General features: G+C 32.4%; 1 protein-coding gene across 6 annotated transcripts in view; it reads left to right on the forward strand.

The window, feature by feature from the left end:
- SMARCAD1 (SNF2 related chromatin remodeling ATPase with DExD box 1) overlaps positions 1-15304 on the forward strand; it is a gene marked incomplete at its 5' end in the record, with an annotated part of 68545 nt that extends 53241 nt beyond the window's left edge. For 5 of the 6 annotated variants that reach the window (XM_082391629.1, XM_082391630.1, XM_082391631.1 and 2 more), the window contains 14 exons: positions 1176-1266; positions 3779-3878; positions 4617-4676; positions 4786-4861; positions 5607-5742; positions 6286-6423; positions 7585-7680; positions 7777-7894; positions 8096-8217; positions 9262-9450; positions 10018-10136; positions 11042-11224; positions 12354-12463; positions 13953-15304. In XM_082391629.1, coding sequence (XP_082247755.1) covers positions 1176-1266; positions 3779-3878; positions 4617-4676; positions 4786-4861; positions 5607-5742; positions 6286-6423; positions 7585-7680; positions 7777-7894; positions 8096-8217; positions 9262-9450; positions 10018-10136; positions 11042-11224; positions 12354-12463; positions 13953-14014 — 1600 coding nt within the window. In that variant the 3' untranslated portion in view covers positions 14015-15304. Of the gene's footprint in view, positions 1-1175; positions 1267-3778; positions 3879-4616; positions 4677-4785; positions 4862-5606; positions 5743-6285; positions 6424-7584; positions 7681-7776; positions 7895-8095; positions 8218-9261; positions 9451-10017; positions 10137-11041; positions 11225-12353; positions 12464-13952 lie in introns of those variants that run through there. The other variant, XM_082391633.1, reaches the window with a different exon arrangement.
- Between the last annotated feature and the right edge of the window lie 778 nt (positions 15305-16082).

Below are 16082 nucleotides of genomic sequence, written 5' to 3' on the forward strand. Positions count from 1 at the left end.
TTCTAATTAAAGTGTCTTGATTTCAGAATTTGACCCCTTAACCATTTATCAGAGCCATTTATCAGAACCATTTATCAGACCCCTTCATCAGACCCCTTCTCTATGTGCAGTTAGGATCTGTGTAACAGGAAATGAAGGGGATAGGATAAAAGCTGTAGAGTGAGAAGCATGGCCTTGTCCTAAGTTTTCATGTTAATGTGGGGTTTATGCTTCCCTAGTGAGTATAAGAATAAGCTTTTGCATGAGATAGACTTTTCTGAGTTAAAATCTTAGCCATAAGACTTTGTAGCTATGCAACCTCAGGCAAATTACTGAGCCTCGGGTTTTTTCATCTGTTAAAAAATAACTACCTTAATAGCATATTAAAAGATTGAATGAGGTGATGCTAGAAAATGATATTTTTGTATATCTGTATATAATAGATGTTCAGTAAATAACTGCTATTAGTTTTTAACCACTTGAACTTTTAGAAAAAACTAACCATTTCGTCCATTAGACCCCTTCCATGTTGCCATCCAAGCAAGTTAGTCCCAGGGATTAGTCTGTTTACATGTTCACAAATTAAATAAGATTTTTGACACATGCCTGCTGCTTTCTACTCACTGATATTTATTGATGCCTAGCAAATTTATATGTAGTTCAAACATAAATACACACATACATACATCCTCCAGAATTACACATACCAGTGATATTAGAGGTGATTGGCATTCAGTCAGAAAGTTTTATTAAATCAGCCTGGCAAAGTAGCAAATTATGCGTATGTTTTTGTTCTAATACTTTAAGTTCCTTACTGTGCTAATATTCAAATCAGTACATTTTTCTAGAGTATAAATATTAGTAATATGTTATCATAGTTAATATTCTGATCATTTATGGAATTAATTTGGTGGCATTACATTATGACTGAATATGAAAATTTTTTTTGTAATTCTTATTGCCAGAAACAACAAATACAGAATAAAATTTGAGAGGTTTTTTAAAATGTATTATGTTTTGGGTTCATTTTCTTAAGTAAGTGTAAATAGCTTTTAACAGTAAGTTAAAAGGTAAGACTAGACCTAGATACTTCAGTTTTTTTGTGCATTGCAAACCTAAACCTCTTCTCAGAAAACTAGTAGAGAAAACTAACAGAGGTATAAATCTATAATATCTGGTAACTCTCTCTTTACCAGTTTGTCACTCAAGCCCTATCAGAAGGTTGGTTTGAATTGGCTGGCATTGGTACATAAGCATGGACTGAATGGCATTTTGGCAGATGAAATGGTAAGTAGTACTCTGTTTCTAGGATTTATCATTAATAAGCATCCTTGCTGTCACTCAAAAGATGAAAATTTCCCTTGACCCTGTTAGTTTATTGCTCTTACCAAAGTATAATCCCTCTCACTCCTCTCAGTTTTCTGTTGCTTGTCTTAGTTCTAACCTCCTTACTTCCCCCTCAAAAATGAAAATAGGTTTTTTGTCTTTCTCATCAAATTAATAAATAAATGTGTTTTTAAAATTAGATGTTACATAAAAATACACAGGAAAAAAAACAAAATCACACATCATCCTGCCATCTTAAAGTAAGTACTATTTTGGTGTATATCTTTTTCCAGAATATTTTCTTCTGAAGGTGTGTGTTTGTGCATGCATACATACATACACATATACATATATATGTTATATTAAAAGAGATTTTACTACATGTGCTTTTCTATAGCTCCCTTTAAAATTTATCATAGATGCCTGTCCTTGTTAGTAAATAAATCTACACGTTTATCATCACCATCATTTCAGTCATTTTACTTTTATTAGATGTTTCTGAGTTTCTTTTCTTTTCCAAATCACATTTGACTTGAAGGTAAGCTTAGGAAGTTCATTACAGCCAGTAGTCCAAGTATTGTCATGTAGAAACTTGACCTTTAATCTAACCTTTACCTTCCTTCCTCCAACTATGCTTTTTAAAAAGTGTTTATTATAAATGAGTCGTGTTCAGTGGAGAAAATGTTTATTGAATATATGTATTACATTGTGTATTAGTTTTCCAAAATAAAAATTAACAAAGATAATAATCCTTGTTCTCTAGCTAGCTTCTAGTAAAATAATCTATAGTTTTTCAAGACAGTTTGCACACATACCTCATACTGTCGTTAAAACAGAGATGCTATTTATCTAATAGAAAAGTGAATAATATATGCAGAATTTCAAAATAGTTAGAAATTACATATAGAATATAGAGTAGTACAGTTGTGGAAACTGGACTTGGAAATCAAATCTGGGTTCTGGGTACCAAATTTGCCTTTCGTGGGCTGTGTAATCCTTACCAAATGACCTAATCTCTCAGAGCCAATATTAATAAAACATATGTAATTCCCGTATCATAAGATTATATTTGGTATCAAATGAGGTATATTATGTGAAAATGTTTTTGTAACCTGTAAAGTACAATACTTATGATAAGGTAGTGTCTGCTAGGGCTTCCCTAACAAAATACTGAAGACAGTGTGGCTTAAACAACAGAAATTTATTTCTCACAGTTCTGGAGGCTGGAAGTCTAAAATCAAGGTGTTGGCAGGTTTGGTTTCTCTTGAGGCTACTCTCTTTGGTTTGCAGATGGACACCTTGCTGTGTCCTCACATGGCTTTTACTCTAGATACATCCATCTCTTCTTTTATGATAGAAGTTGGGTCCCTACCCTTGTGACTTTATGATAACTTTACTTATCTCTTTAGAGGCTCTATCTCCAGATAAACCCCAACATTGGGAGTTAGGGCTTCAACATGTTTGGGGTTGGAGGCAATTCACTTCCTAACAGTTGGCAATGTTTAGCTCTCCTAAGGAGCTATACTTCCTCAGGAGCCTTTTTTTTTTTTTTAATGCAATACTTTATTGGTGTATAATTTACTTGAAATAAAATGCACAAATGTTCAGCTCAGTGACTTTTTACATATATGTACACCCATGTGACTGTCTCTGAGATAAACATTTCCATCATCCTAGAAAGTTCCCTTATGCGCCTTTTCAGTCATTACCACCACTACTATTCTGACACCTATCACTATAGAATAATTTTTTTCTGATTTTGAACTTTATATAAATAGATCCATACAGTATATACTGTTTGTTTCTGGTTCATTTGGAGCATAATAAAGTTACTAAGATTCATCCTCTTCTTACATGTATCAGTAGTTTGGTTTTTGGTTTTTTTTATTGGCTTGTGGTAGTTCATGGTATAAATACGCTACAATTTGTTTATCTGTTCTCCTGTTGATGGCAGTTTAGATTATTTCCAGTGTGTGGCTATTATAGTAAAACTGCATCGATATTCTTACCCAAGTCTTTTTGTGGGCATATGCTCTCATATCTCTTGAATATATTTTTAGGAGTGAAATTGCTGGGTAATAGGATAGGTGTGTGTTCAGCTCCAGTTAGTCATTGGAACGTCATTCTCCATCCATCCAGTATGTATTAAATAGTAGCTTTATATTAACAGTTACCAAAATTATATCCTTTGTATGCAAGCAGAGGTCTTCCATATTAATGTGTATTACATATTAACTAGCAGTTAAAATACATTCCTACTCTTAACTAAGTTGTAGTATCACTTGGAGATTATCATCTGTTTTATGTGTTATTGAGAACTAAGAATATAGTAGAAATTCTCCTAGAGTTGCATGGGGAATCATAAATAAATAAAACCAGAAATATTCTTTTTCCTTTCATTTTCCCAATATTTATTTGGGTTTTTTGTTTGTTTTTAAATTTAGTATATTGTCTTTTAAACTTTTCATTTTAGGGCCTGGGAAAAACTATTCAAGCGATTGCCTTCCTAGCGTACCTCTATCAGGAGGGTAATAATGGTCCTCATTTGATTGTTGTTCCAGCATCAACTATAGGTTTGTAATACTGTGGACAGCTTTACTTGACTCAGTAGTATTTTATACAAGGGGAAGAAAAACCATGTGTACGTGTGTGTTTGTGTGTGTGTGTGTGTGAGATTTCTTAGTTTGTGAAAGTGAATATTCATTTCTTTGGTTTCCTTACACTTTTCACCCCTTTGCATATGTGTGTTTGATTATACTGGAAGTCTTTTTAAAGAAAATAACTCCAATATAAGTCAGTTATTCAGCTTATTATATAGATTATCTATAAATTATTATAGATCATGTACCATTTGAAGAGATCATTTGTTTTCATAATACTTTTAAGTTGTTTTCATGAGTAATTTAAGAGAAACACTTTGAATTTATAATTAAACATTTATTAAGAAAGAATATATGCAGTTCATCCCCACTCAAATTACTTTCATTCTTTCTTGATTGAATGTAGAGTAGAGTAAGAATGTATGTATGAATGTACCAAAAAAAAAAAAATCCTCTTTAAATTGGAAATTAATAATCACCTCTAAATATAATGGTTGGCCTTCTTCTCTTCATTTTGATGCCACCTCAAAATCTCAAAGTCATTTTAATCATCAAGAGTAAAATTGTGAGGAGTCTGTGATTTTTAAAAATTATCTTCTATTATTTTATAAAAATAATTTCTGGGTAGAACTTCTCAGACTTTAGTGTTCATTTCAGTGCACACGTCTACCTGTTGTAGCAGGTGCAACTAATATCTCTTTTGTTTCATAGATAACTGGCTAAGGGAAGTTAATTTATGGTGCCCCACTTTAAAGGTGCTCTGTTACTATGGTAAGAATATGTCATTATGCTTTTAACTTTGGAGACTTCTTTAAAATCTTAGCATACAGTAAAGTACAATAAATACAATCAGTGTGTGTGTGTCATTTTTAAATTCTAGGTTCTCAAGAAGAACGTAAACAAATTAGATATAACATTCATAGTAAATATGAAGAATACAATGTAATCGTGACCACGTAAGTATTGAGAAAAAATTTTTTTGGAAAAATAATTTTGTGCATCATCTTAAATTTTTAAAAAACGTTTAAAAAATATTAGTAGTAAAATAAAAGAGTTTATGCTAAGAACTATGCAACAAAAGCAATAGAATGAGTTATGTTGAAGATTCAGGCATTTTTCAGTTTGGTGTATGCTACCATGATAGCAGTCTTTTGTTAATTCTATAGGAGGTCATGATTAAAAGAATTCATCCAAAATTCATCTTTTCTTAATAAAATGGACTCCATTTTCATATATAGTCTTGCTAGCTGCTGTTAACTGTTATTTCTTGGTTTCACTCTACTAGTTTAATAAAATGGTGTTATGTTCTTAACAGAAATGTCTTAGCTTCATGTTCTTTTTTCTACTGCTTCTTAAAATATAACGGTTCATAAAGCAAAGTGTGTAATAATTACAGGTTACATACAAATTGTGCCCAAATTGGCCTCTTCCTAGATGTGTAGAAGTTGTCTAATTACATTATAACATATAAATTGCCTTTTAACTGCATATTGCAGCTTTTGTAACTTGGTTACATGTACATTAATAATTTTGGATATAAGTACATCAATATTTATTTGAGTACCGACTGTGTCTAGTGTTATCTTTTAGCTACTGGCTATTAGAAATATATAAATAAAAAGAATTTGTCAAATCATTAAATCTCACGAGTCCATGCTCTTAAAGGTATGATCTTAGAGATTGATTTTTCTTTGGCAACAGGTATAATTGTGCAATCAGCAGTTCTGATGATCGTAGTCTGTTTCGTCGGCTGAAGTTGAATTATGCAATTTTTGATGAGGGCCATATGCTGAAGAATATGGGCTCCATCCGCTACCAGCACCTTATGACAATTAATGTAAGAGAGTGTTCTGTGAATTTGTCCAATTATAAAATTTCAGATTATGTATTTTAATATATATAGTATTTTATATCAGAGACCAACAGTCTTTTTCTGTAAAGGACCAGGTAAGTAAATATTTCATGCTTTGTGGGCCATTCAGCTTCTGTCACTTGTTCTTTGCTTTTTCTTTTTTTTTTTAAACAACCCTTTTAAAATGTAAAAACCATTCTTAGCTCATGAGCTTCAATTTGCCAACCTTTGTTCTATAGGACAAACTTTATGAATATCAGATATAATCTGTCTTCTTCCATTGCCTCATCAAAAAGTAATGTGGGAACACAAGTTACCTACTTAATAAAATGAGACTTAGTTCTACTCATTCTACCTTAAAATACAATATATGATAATTTTTCTAAATTACTTATCTTTTATGACAGAATGTTATATTACTAATAATGGTTTTAATTTTTTTCTCCCTCACTGAGGGGAAAAACAAGAAGGATGTGGATCTTAAAAAAAAAAAAAAAATACTAATCTAAAATTTACCTTTGTTCGTAGGCAAATAACCGTTTGCTGCTCACAGGCACACCTGTGCAGAATAACCTGTTAGAACTCATGTCACTGTTGAATTTTGTTATGCCACACATGTTCAGTAGTAGCACCAGTGAAATACGAAGAATGTTTTCTTCTAAGACAGTAAGCATAAATTCATATTTTTTCTCAACTATCTTACTTTGCGATTTACCCGGACCATTTTTCTATTTTTTCTTGTTTTCATGTAGCATACGTGCTATGAAATAAGTTTAAGTAGTTGATATCCCTATGTTCGGATGAGTTGGGAAGTCAGCCAGAATACAATAGGAAATAAATGGGTGGCTTCTATAATCATTGTCTAAAAGTTTTGGTTTTTAATATCCTAATTTTCTGAAGAATGACAATTTTAAATTAGTGGGTAGCTCAGATATATAATATGTGAGCTACCATCTTCTTTATTAAAATTAGGTAAATTAGCATTTTTTAATAGGTAAACTGTGCAAAAGTAGAATATCCAGAAAATTCCTATACTGAGAAATACGTTTTGAATTAAAACTCCATAAATTAAAAAGTAGCAATTTCTAAAAGTCACAATAAAGAAATCCTATTTCAAAGAAAATCTGCTTAATTTTTTCCCTATTGCTTAGAAAAAGTAAGAGTGTAGTTTTCAAGAACTCTGATTTTCCAGTACAGCAATGGTAATATAGATTCTTGACACTCCCAAATCACATGTATTTTGCGAGGATTTTCTGTGATAATCTTCTACTGCAAACTGACTGCCTTTCTAGCTTTCACTAATGTATTCCATCCCACTTGATGGCCTAGCAGATCATAGGATATGGAGGATTTCTTAGAATAAAATTCCTCTTCTCCAAAATTAACAGGTTTTGACTAGGAACCATCCCATTTCTGTAGACCTGCACTAGCTTTCTTTTGGGACCATTTTCCACAAATAAATACAAGTTTTCTACTTCTCTCTCTCTTCCCCTCCACCCAAACTACCTTAAACACACACATATTTTTTCAAGAGAGTTATCTATGTAATCAGTGATGACTTATCAGTTAATTACTTCTGAACACCATTCTAGTGCAGTTCAATTTCATTACCTCTGCAGAGTACACGATTACATGTCACAAAACCCCAAAATACATGTGGAGCTTTAAGAAATATATTGCAGCCCAGAATTCAAGTGCATTTAGAATGAATTGAGTTTCTATGGGAAATAACTCAGATTGTAGTGAGGGAGATTTTCATGTTGTGTAGTACTGTCATTGTGATCATTTAAATGAATAATCTAAAGGTCATGTTCTTATTTTACTTAGAAATCAGCAGATGAGCAAAGTATATATGAAAAGGAGAGAATAGCACATGCAAAACAAATTATAAAACCATTTATTCTCAGAAGAGTAAAAGAAGAGGTAACTCTTATCTGCATATTTTTATTATGATTGGTTTTTTAAAATCTGTTTTCTTCTTTATTTGAATGATCTGCTTCAACTGTTTTCCTTTCACAGGTTCTCAAGCAGCTACCCCCCAAGAAAGATCGAATTGAGTTGTGTGCCATGTCAGAGAAGCAGGAGCAACTCTATTTGGGTCTTTTCAACAGATTGAAAAAATCTATCAATAATATGGGTATAACCTGATTTTCACAATTTTATATGAAAAATAATTCTGTACTAGGGCTGCATTTTGTTTAGTGCTATGATAGTGGGATTTGCTCATTTTTTAAAAATTAGTTGGAATTTGAAGAAATAGTTTTAAAACCTTTTGTTTGCATTGAGATGTATTTCAGTAAACAGCTATCAGCTTGTTGTTGTTTTTAATGTGTCACAGAAAAAAACACAGAAATGTGCAATGTCATGATGCAGTTGAGAAAAATGGCCAATCATCCTTTATTACATCGCCAATATTACACAGCTGAAAAACTCAAGGAAATGTCTCAGCTTATGCTAAAGGTAAAGCTTTTGTATTATGCTAACACTAAGCTTTATTAACACTAATAAACATGAGGTTTATTGTTAGTCTAAAAATCAGACCATTGAACCTATAAGCATATTAACTAACCACGTATTTAAGAAAGACATTTTTAACACAGAGTTCAAAATAATTTAGGGGACATAAGAGCCAAGAAGGACTGACAGTCTACATCAAGAGTCAGCCAACTATGGCCTTAGGGCCAAATATGACAATAACTATTCCTACAAATAAAGTTTTGTTCTAACACAGCCACACGCTTTTGTTTCTTTGTCTTCTGTGACTGCTTTCTCAGTGCAAGGGCAGAGTGGAGTAGTTGCAAAACAGATTATTTCACCTACAGAGCCTAAAATATTTACAGAAAAAGTTTGCCAACTCCTGGTCTGGACTTCCATAATGCACTTCTTTTATTTATTTTTCACCAAAAAGATTCATCAGATTGTGTGTCCTGGATAATGAGTCATTTTTGTCTGTTTATTTTCTTCATTTTATTTCTTCTTTATTGTATTTTGTCTACAGTTTTAGCTGTTACTCTCTATTTTTGCCTCATTCTCCCTTAATCTACCCCTATTTCTCCCTGCAGATCATTGTGTTTAAGGCAACCGTTTGCCTTTTTAACATTTTTTATATTAAACTTATGGAAAATTTCAGACATGTAAAAGTAGAGAGAATTGTATAATGAAATCTTCTACGCATATGAAACCTTCACCCATATTCTACAGTTATCATCTGGAATGACACTACTGTCTCTTGTTTCACCTAGAATCCTCTCCAGGATCATTTTGGACCAAATTCTAGACATTTCATCTGTAAATTTATCAGTGTGTTATCTCTAAAACAATAAGAACTTCCCCCCTTTATTGTACCTAAAAAAATGAATATTAATTTCCTTTGGTAAATCTGTTGCACTAAAATATTTTATGATTTAGATATTTTATCAGATGTGAACAATTTTATTAGGTTGTTCTAATCATATTATAAATTATCTTCATTTTGAAGTATATTTTGTTTTGTTTTGTTTTGAGGAACCTACACATTGTGAGGCTAACCCTGACCTGATCTTTGAAGATATGGAAGTTATGACAGACTTTGAATTACATGTACTTTGTAAACAGTATCGACACATTAATAACTTCCAGTTAGACATGGACTTGATTTTAGATTCTGGAAAATTTCGAGTTTTAGGCTGCATCTTGTCTGAATTGAAACAGAAGGTACTAAAGAAGAATACTGCTCCTTATATGTTTCCCCAGTTAGTTCAACTTCTTTGAAACAGTTCTGGCATGATTTGACTTTCTTGAAGCTTTAGCCTGTGTTCTACATTCTTCTAGAAACTGGTGTTTGAGCATTTTTTGGATGTATTTGGGCATATATTTTCCTGATTACTCTTCTTCCATCTAACAGAAGTTAGTAGAATATATCTATATTAATTTTTTTTAAATAATTTTAATTGTCATTATTTCATAGGTGACAATCTATATAATTGCTTCAAAATTAATATTTTGAAGATATTGATACTATGTAAAATAAATTAATACCGCAATTTATATGTGAAATAGATTTGTAAGATCACAATCTAAGTAGTACTTTTAGTAGCTATTCCCATTAGTTAGTCTTAAAAATCAATTTTAGGTCAAAGTTTAGAAGATAATTTACTTATATATAATCTAAAATAGGAAACCTTAGTTATGATTACTTTATTATTATTAAAGAAGCAGTTTTTCATTAGATACTTATAATTTTACTTTTTCTGTGTCTAATGAATATGTGTATTTCCACAGGGTGATAGAGTTGTATTATTCAGCCAGTTCACCATGATGCTGGATATTTTAGAGGTTCTCTTAAAACATCATCAGCATAGGTACCTCAGATTAGATGGAAAGACTCAGATTTCTGAAAGGTTGGTATACTTTCGTTTCAGAAAATCTCTCCACCTTACCCTCAAATAAGAGTAAATGTTAGAATTTTAAATGTCTAGGGCATTTGATGGAATTGTATTGCTTTGAGTCTTACATTTGGTTACTTTTAAATCATTCATTAACTTAAGATGAAGAAAATTTAATTTTTGGTCTGAATCATATACAAATATATTTTGAAACAACTACTAGAATTATATATATGTCAGTGTTTTCTCTTTAAAAATCATTCTAAGTCTAAAACACTTTATCTTTAAACCAAGGTTATCTTAAAATCTTGGGCTTTTCATATTTTAAGGGTAACTGAGTAAGTTTGGGTTTGGTTTTTTTTGTTTGTTTTCTTTTTTAATTCCCAAAGTTTAAAAAGATTGTCTTAGAAGGAATGCTTTTTCTGGTGTGTTTAAACTGCATTGTATCTTTGGTTTATTTTTTTTAATCAGCCAGAGTAAATTTTTTTTTTTCCTGCTTTAGAGTAAGAAAAGAAGTCTTGCTAAAAGAGAATACATCAATATAGTTTGATTTTGAGATTCTTAGTTCATCGGGTATATTGTCTGAGTCACAGCTGACAGACTCTGAGAAGGTTAAAGATTGAAAAGCCGTGTGCAGAATTTAGAAAAGCCAGAAGTCATTAAACAAAGGACAAAACAGTCCCTTAGCAATTAATCAAATCTGAATAGTTAAAAGTAAGAATTAGTAGGGAGATAAATGGTATAGAAAAGAAGTTGGTGAATTGGGTAGGTCTTTTCAATAAAACAGCTGCAGGAAAAATAACTAGAATGCCAAGAGCATGTATTTACATCTTCAAGTTTATTTTCCATGTGAAGTGATTGTTTTCAGTTTTAATTATATACCTTTTTGTGAGATTTAACCTAATATATTTGTCTTATAGGATTCATCTAATTGACGAGTTTAATACCGATATGGATATCTTTGTGTTTCTGCTGTCAACAAAAGCTGGTGGCCTAGGAATAAACCTGACTTCAGCAAACGTTGTTATACTTCACGATATTGACTGTAATCCTTACAATGACAAACAAGCAGAAGATAGATGCCATAGAGTAGGCCAGACTAAGTAAGTGTTTGCAGTTGAAATTTATTTTTAATCAAATGCCAGTTTAATTTGTATAGAATATTAGGATATGATCTGTCAGATGCCCTGCCTTAGTTTTCATATTTTCAGCAAAGCATGACTCCCGCTGTATTTTATACCAACCAGTGTTGAAGATGAACTCCACCGTGTAATCTATTCATATTCTAGTAATTAAAACAGGGAATTCCCTGGCGGTGCAGTGGTTAGGACTAGGTGCTTTCACTGCCGAGGGCGCAGGTTCAGCCCTGGTCAGGCAGCTAGGATCCCACAGGCCATGTGGCGTGGCTGAAAAAATATAAATAAATAAAAGAAAACCACCTCCCAGCCCCAGTCCAAGTAGTTATGCAGCAAATGAAAACTAAGTATTACCAATGGTCCAGCCCCTTTGCAAAAGATTAGTAATTGGTAATTACTAATTAGTAACTTGCTGGTTAGACCATGTAAGAGCCAGATAGACTGGGTAATGTGCATACGATTGCTACCTTGTTACCTCATAGGAAATAGATTATGTGAGCTGTGGATATTTTAGGTGAAGGTTAGATTAGACATTGGTCACAGGACATGAAGAGGTGAAAATACCTATAATTCAGCTCTATTCTCACATGTAAACAGCAGACAATCAGTGTTTTCTTTGTGGAGTATTTTACTGTATTTCCAAAAGACATTGATAAGTTCATTTATGAACCAAATATTTATCAGTACTGAAAGGTGGAACTAAAACCTCCCATGTAATCTTTATACTTTACTACACTTCCTTACTTTTTGAACTAAATTATTTCTTGGAACCTGATAAGCAAAGCATGTTCTTTTTAAAAATAGAATACCCTACCTCAACCCAGAACTGTTTGTTGTAATACAGTTTTACCAGTAATTTTAAAGCACAGATATCTTTTTCTCATCTCTTGAATCAATAGGAAAGGATGTTTAAAAGTGACGTGCTCAGAAAATGTCAATCTCAAGTAGTTTGAATAAAAGAATTTAAATTTATGGATGTATTTGTTAAACAATTTTCAAATTATTCTTATTGCATTCTAAGGTGAGTTATGTCGTTTATATATATTAAGTAATTATATATTAAGTAACCAATGGACGTATCTTGTATTTTCCTTAGAGAAGTACTAGTTATAAAATTAATAGGCCAAGGGACAATCGAAGAATCCATGCTAAAAATTAATCAACAGAAATTGAAACTAGAACAAGATATGACCACAGTAGATGAAGGTAAGTTATTTGTCAGCATAAACTTTACTTATATGAAAAGGCATCAACTTAGCAGTAACAAGGGGATAATAAAGATGGTTTGAGTCCTTAACTTGGCGTGCAGTTTAGGGATAGCATGGGAGAAGATAAGCATACTTATTTCAAAAGTACTACAGTAACTAAGATCATTTTGCCAGAACTGATACAAACACTTTGATTTTGAAAAATTCTGTCTCTGACATCAAAATATCCCAGAAATAAATTAAAATTAGGTCTATAATTTTATCTGCAATTTTATGATTTACTTACTAAGTAATATTTATGAATCCAAAGATTTAAAGTACATGGCATAATATTAAGTTATTTAGAACTCTCATATTTATATTAATTTCATTTTGACTAGCCAAATACTCATTTCACTAGAGTACAATAAAATGCATTTATTCAAAAATTGAATAATTTCAGATTAAAGAGCAGTTGGGTACTAGAAACAATTGTCAAATAAGAATCCTCTCCATTTCCTCCATCTTTTTGAATAGAATAATTTTTAAAGTTTTAAAAGTTCAAATTATATATATATATATATAAAAGATAATACATTCACATAGTTCAAAATTCCTAAGATATTAAAGGGCAAACAAAAGCCTCTTTCTCACCCTATCACCCAGCTTCCCCAGAAAGATGACACATTAGGGTTTGTTTTTTTTTAAGTGTATGACTAGTTGTTTCTGCATCTTGCTTTTTTTATTTGATGTTAAGTTTGGATTTCATGGGCTATTTTCATATCTGTGGACGAGCTTGGAGGCAAGCATGTCAGTGAATTCCCTGAGAGTTTATGCAGTAGTTTGTGTTCCTAATCATGTTTTTTACTGAAAGGAGAAGAGTAGATAAAAGTAGTCTCTTAAGTTTAGACTGTAACTGGGGTCCCTGTGGTGACAGAGAGAGAGAGAGAGAGACACACCTGGATAAGTGTCTAGATACTGGGGTCTTGTTTAATTGAAAAAAAAAATTTTTTTAAGACAATGTATCTTTGGACTGAAAATAAGTGTAGATGAAATGATTTCTGTTTGGTTGGATTTGGGAGTTTTGTCTTTATTTTCACTATTCAGATTGTTACATTAAAAAAAATTTTTTTTTTTTGTATATTTTCTTTTATTCTCTTTTACATCTTGTGTTGAATTTTTTGGTAAATGTTTTTATTTAGTGAACCTGAGGAGTAAATACTATGTGCTGTATGAATAGGATATGATCCAAACTATATCTGCATATCTCTGTCAAATCAAAAACAGAAGCTGTAGACTGCTGTGCTGGCAATGTGAACACAAGCACAGAGGAAGTTGCCCTAACATATGTAGGAATTCGGGAATATTTTTAACAGGGAGTGACACTGAATCAGGCTGGGCCTTGAAAGATTATTAAGAATTCACCAAAAGTAGGGAAAATTGGAGAGAAGAAATACGTTGCATAAAATATTTTTATCAAAATTTTAACACCAGTTTCTGACCTGCAGGTGACGAAGGGAGTATGCCAGCAGATATAGCCACATTACTAAAAACATCAATGGGCCTGTGAAATAAGAATTGTTAATTCCTAACTGATGATGAAATATCAACTTGGTGCACTCAAGGACATTTACATTATGATGACCATGGGGTTTATGAACATTTATAACTTTTTATAATTTCCATATTACATTTCTCATAGTATGGACAACTTTTTTGCCACTAACTGAATTCTCCAGATGCTCACATGTGAAATTTCAAAAAAAAGCCACAGATACGTAGTCTTGAAGATGTTAAATAATCATTTTACAAAACAGTTTTCTGAATGGGGATTAGTTGGTGATTGTTTGTAACAAATACGCTAATGCTTTAGAAATGTCAGTATTTTTGTAATTATTTCTACCTCCAAATATATATATATATTGTCTTTCACTGGATAATATGTGTAGATTTTTACATGTGCCTTATTTGACAATGCTTATGTCTTGTTTTTGCTCGTCTCATTTGAAGTTCTTTTTTATTATGTTAAAGAATGCAGCTGTATAGATTATATAGCTTTCATTTTATTGCTATTTGAAACAGATGTTCACCACTGTCAACAAGAACTCAACCTGAATTTAAAGGTGGCATTCCATATACTAACACCCCCAGGTCCTCCCAAGTACTTCTGTTAAAACAGATTTGTTTGGCTAGGCACTAAGTTGTTTTCCAGTGAATAGTAACTAAAGAAGCCCTTATCTTGCTCCATGGATTAATTCCTTCTGTTCATTTCCCAACTGCACTAACTGTGCTTTATTACTCTGCCTATTCTTGTGCATGTTTTCATTGATTTCCCTCTCCTGGCTTTTGCTTCTCTTGAAACTGTTGCCCAGTCATTTCTGCTCCAGTTCTCTTTACTCTCTAAATAGTAGTTTATTCCTGCCACAGCTCCGCACATCAGCAAAATATTTGGTGACATTCTTCTAGCCTGGCAGAACAGATTAACAGGCTATTTCACTTCAAAGCAGACTGAATGTGACTTCATTTCAAGGCAGCATTAGGTACTGCATGGAAATAGGTCATTAACTTTAAATTCTTATCAAAATATAACTTAGCAGATTTCAGAATTTCCAGTATGGGACCTCCTAAAGAGAGAGCCATTGTTCAATTCCAAATCAGTGTGGGTGACAAAGTGAAATTTAGAAGAGGTAAAGTTGTCTACTTGATATTTAACTCTTTATTAAATCTTTCTTTAAATTTTTGCCTGTCAGTCTATATTGCTGTTTTATTATACATCAGTTTCTTTGTATAACTTGTGAGTTTCATGTGTTTTGTTTTATTATGTAAATATTATTATAAATAAACTTATTTATAAATCAAAGATTTGTTAATTATTGGAGATTATACTTTCAAGACCTCCTGACTTCCTAAGTTTTTAAGGTAATATAATCCTCGACTTAGAAGGCTAATGAAGCTCTTACATTGATTCTTCAGATACTGTAGACTGAAAGCTGATGAGTCAGTAGACTTAGCCAGTCTTGCAAGTGTATTGAATATACTCAACACGTTTTAGTGTAATGGGCTGAAGGGACCTGCAAATAGTATTAATACCTCCTTCTGCATCACAGTACCCAAATTGCTTAGTGAAATGTTGAGAATATCCTAAAAATCGCATAATGGATTTCTCATAACTTTCCTGTACTAACGTGTCTTCAACGATAGGCTGTTTCTTTTGTTGTTGTTGTTAAATCCATATTTTTATTTTAATGAAATGTAGTTGGGTTCTCCCTGTAATGCCATATTACGTTTTTGGTGTAATAAAAATATTTGTGATCTTAAGTTGTACTTTCACACCCTTAGTAGTTTCTAAACTTTCATCCCTTTACCTTTAAAAATAGATAATATGGAAGGACTTCCCTGGTGGTGTAGTGGTTAAGAATCCCCCTGCCAATGCAGGGGACACGGGTTCGAGCCCTGGTCCAGGAAGATCGCACATGCCGCGGAGCAACTAAGCCCATGCGCCACAACTACTGAACCTGCATGCCACAACTACTGAAGCCCACACACTCTAGGGCCCACGTGCTGCAACTACTGAAGCCCAGGTGCCTAGAGCCTGTGCTCCACAACAGGAGAAGCCACCGCAATGAGAAGCCCACGCA

This window comes from Balaenoptera borealis (genome assembly GCF_965194805.1).
Source record: "Balaenoptera borealis genome assembly, chromosome: 4".
In the NCBI taxonomy this organism is placed as follows: Eukaryota; Metazoa; Chordata; class Mammalia; order Artiodactyla; family Balaenopteridae; genus Balaenoptera; species Balaenoptera borealis.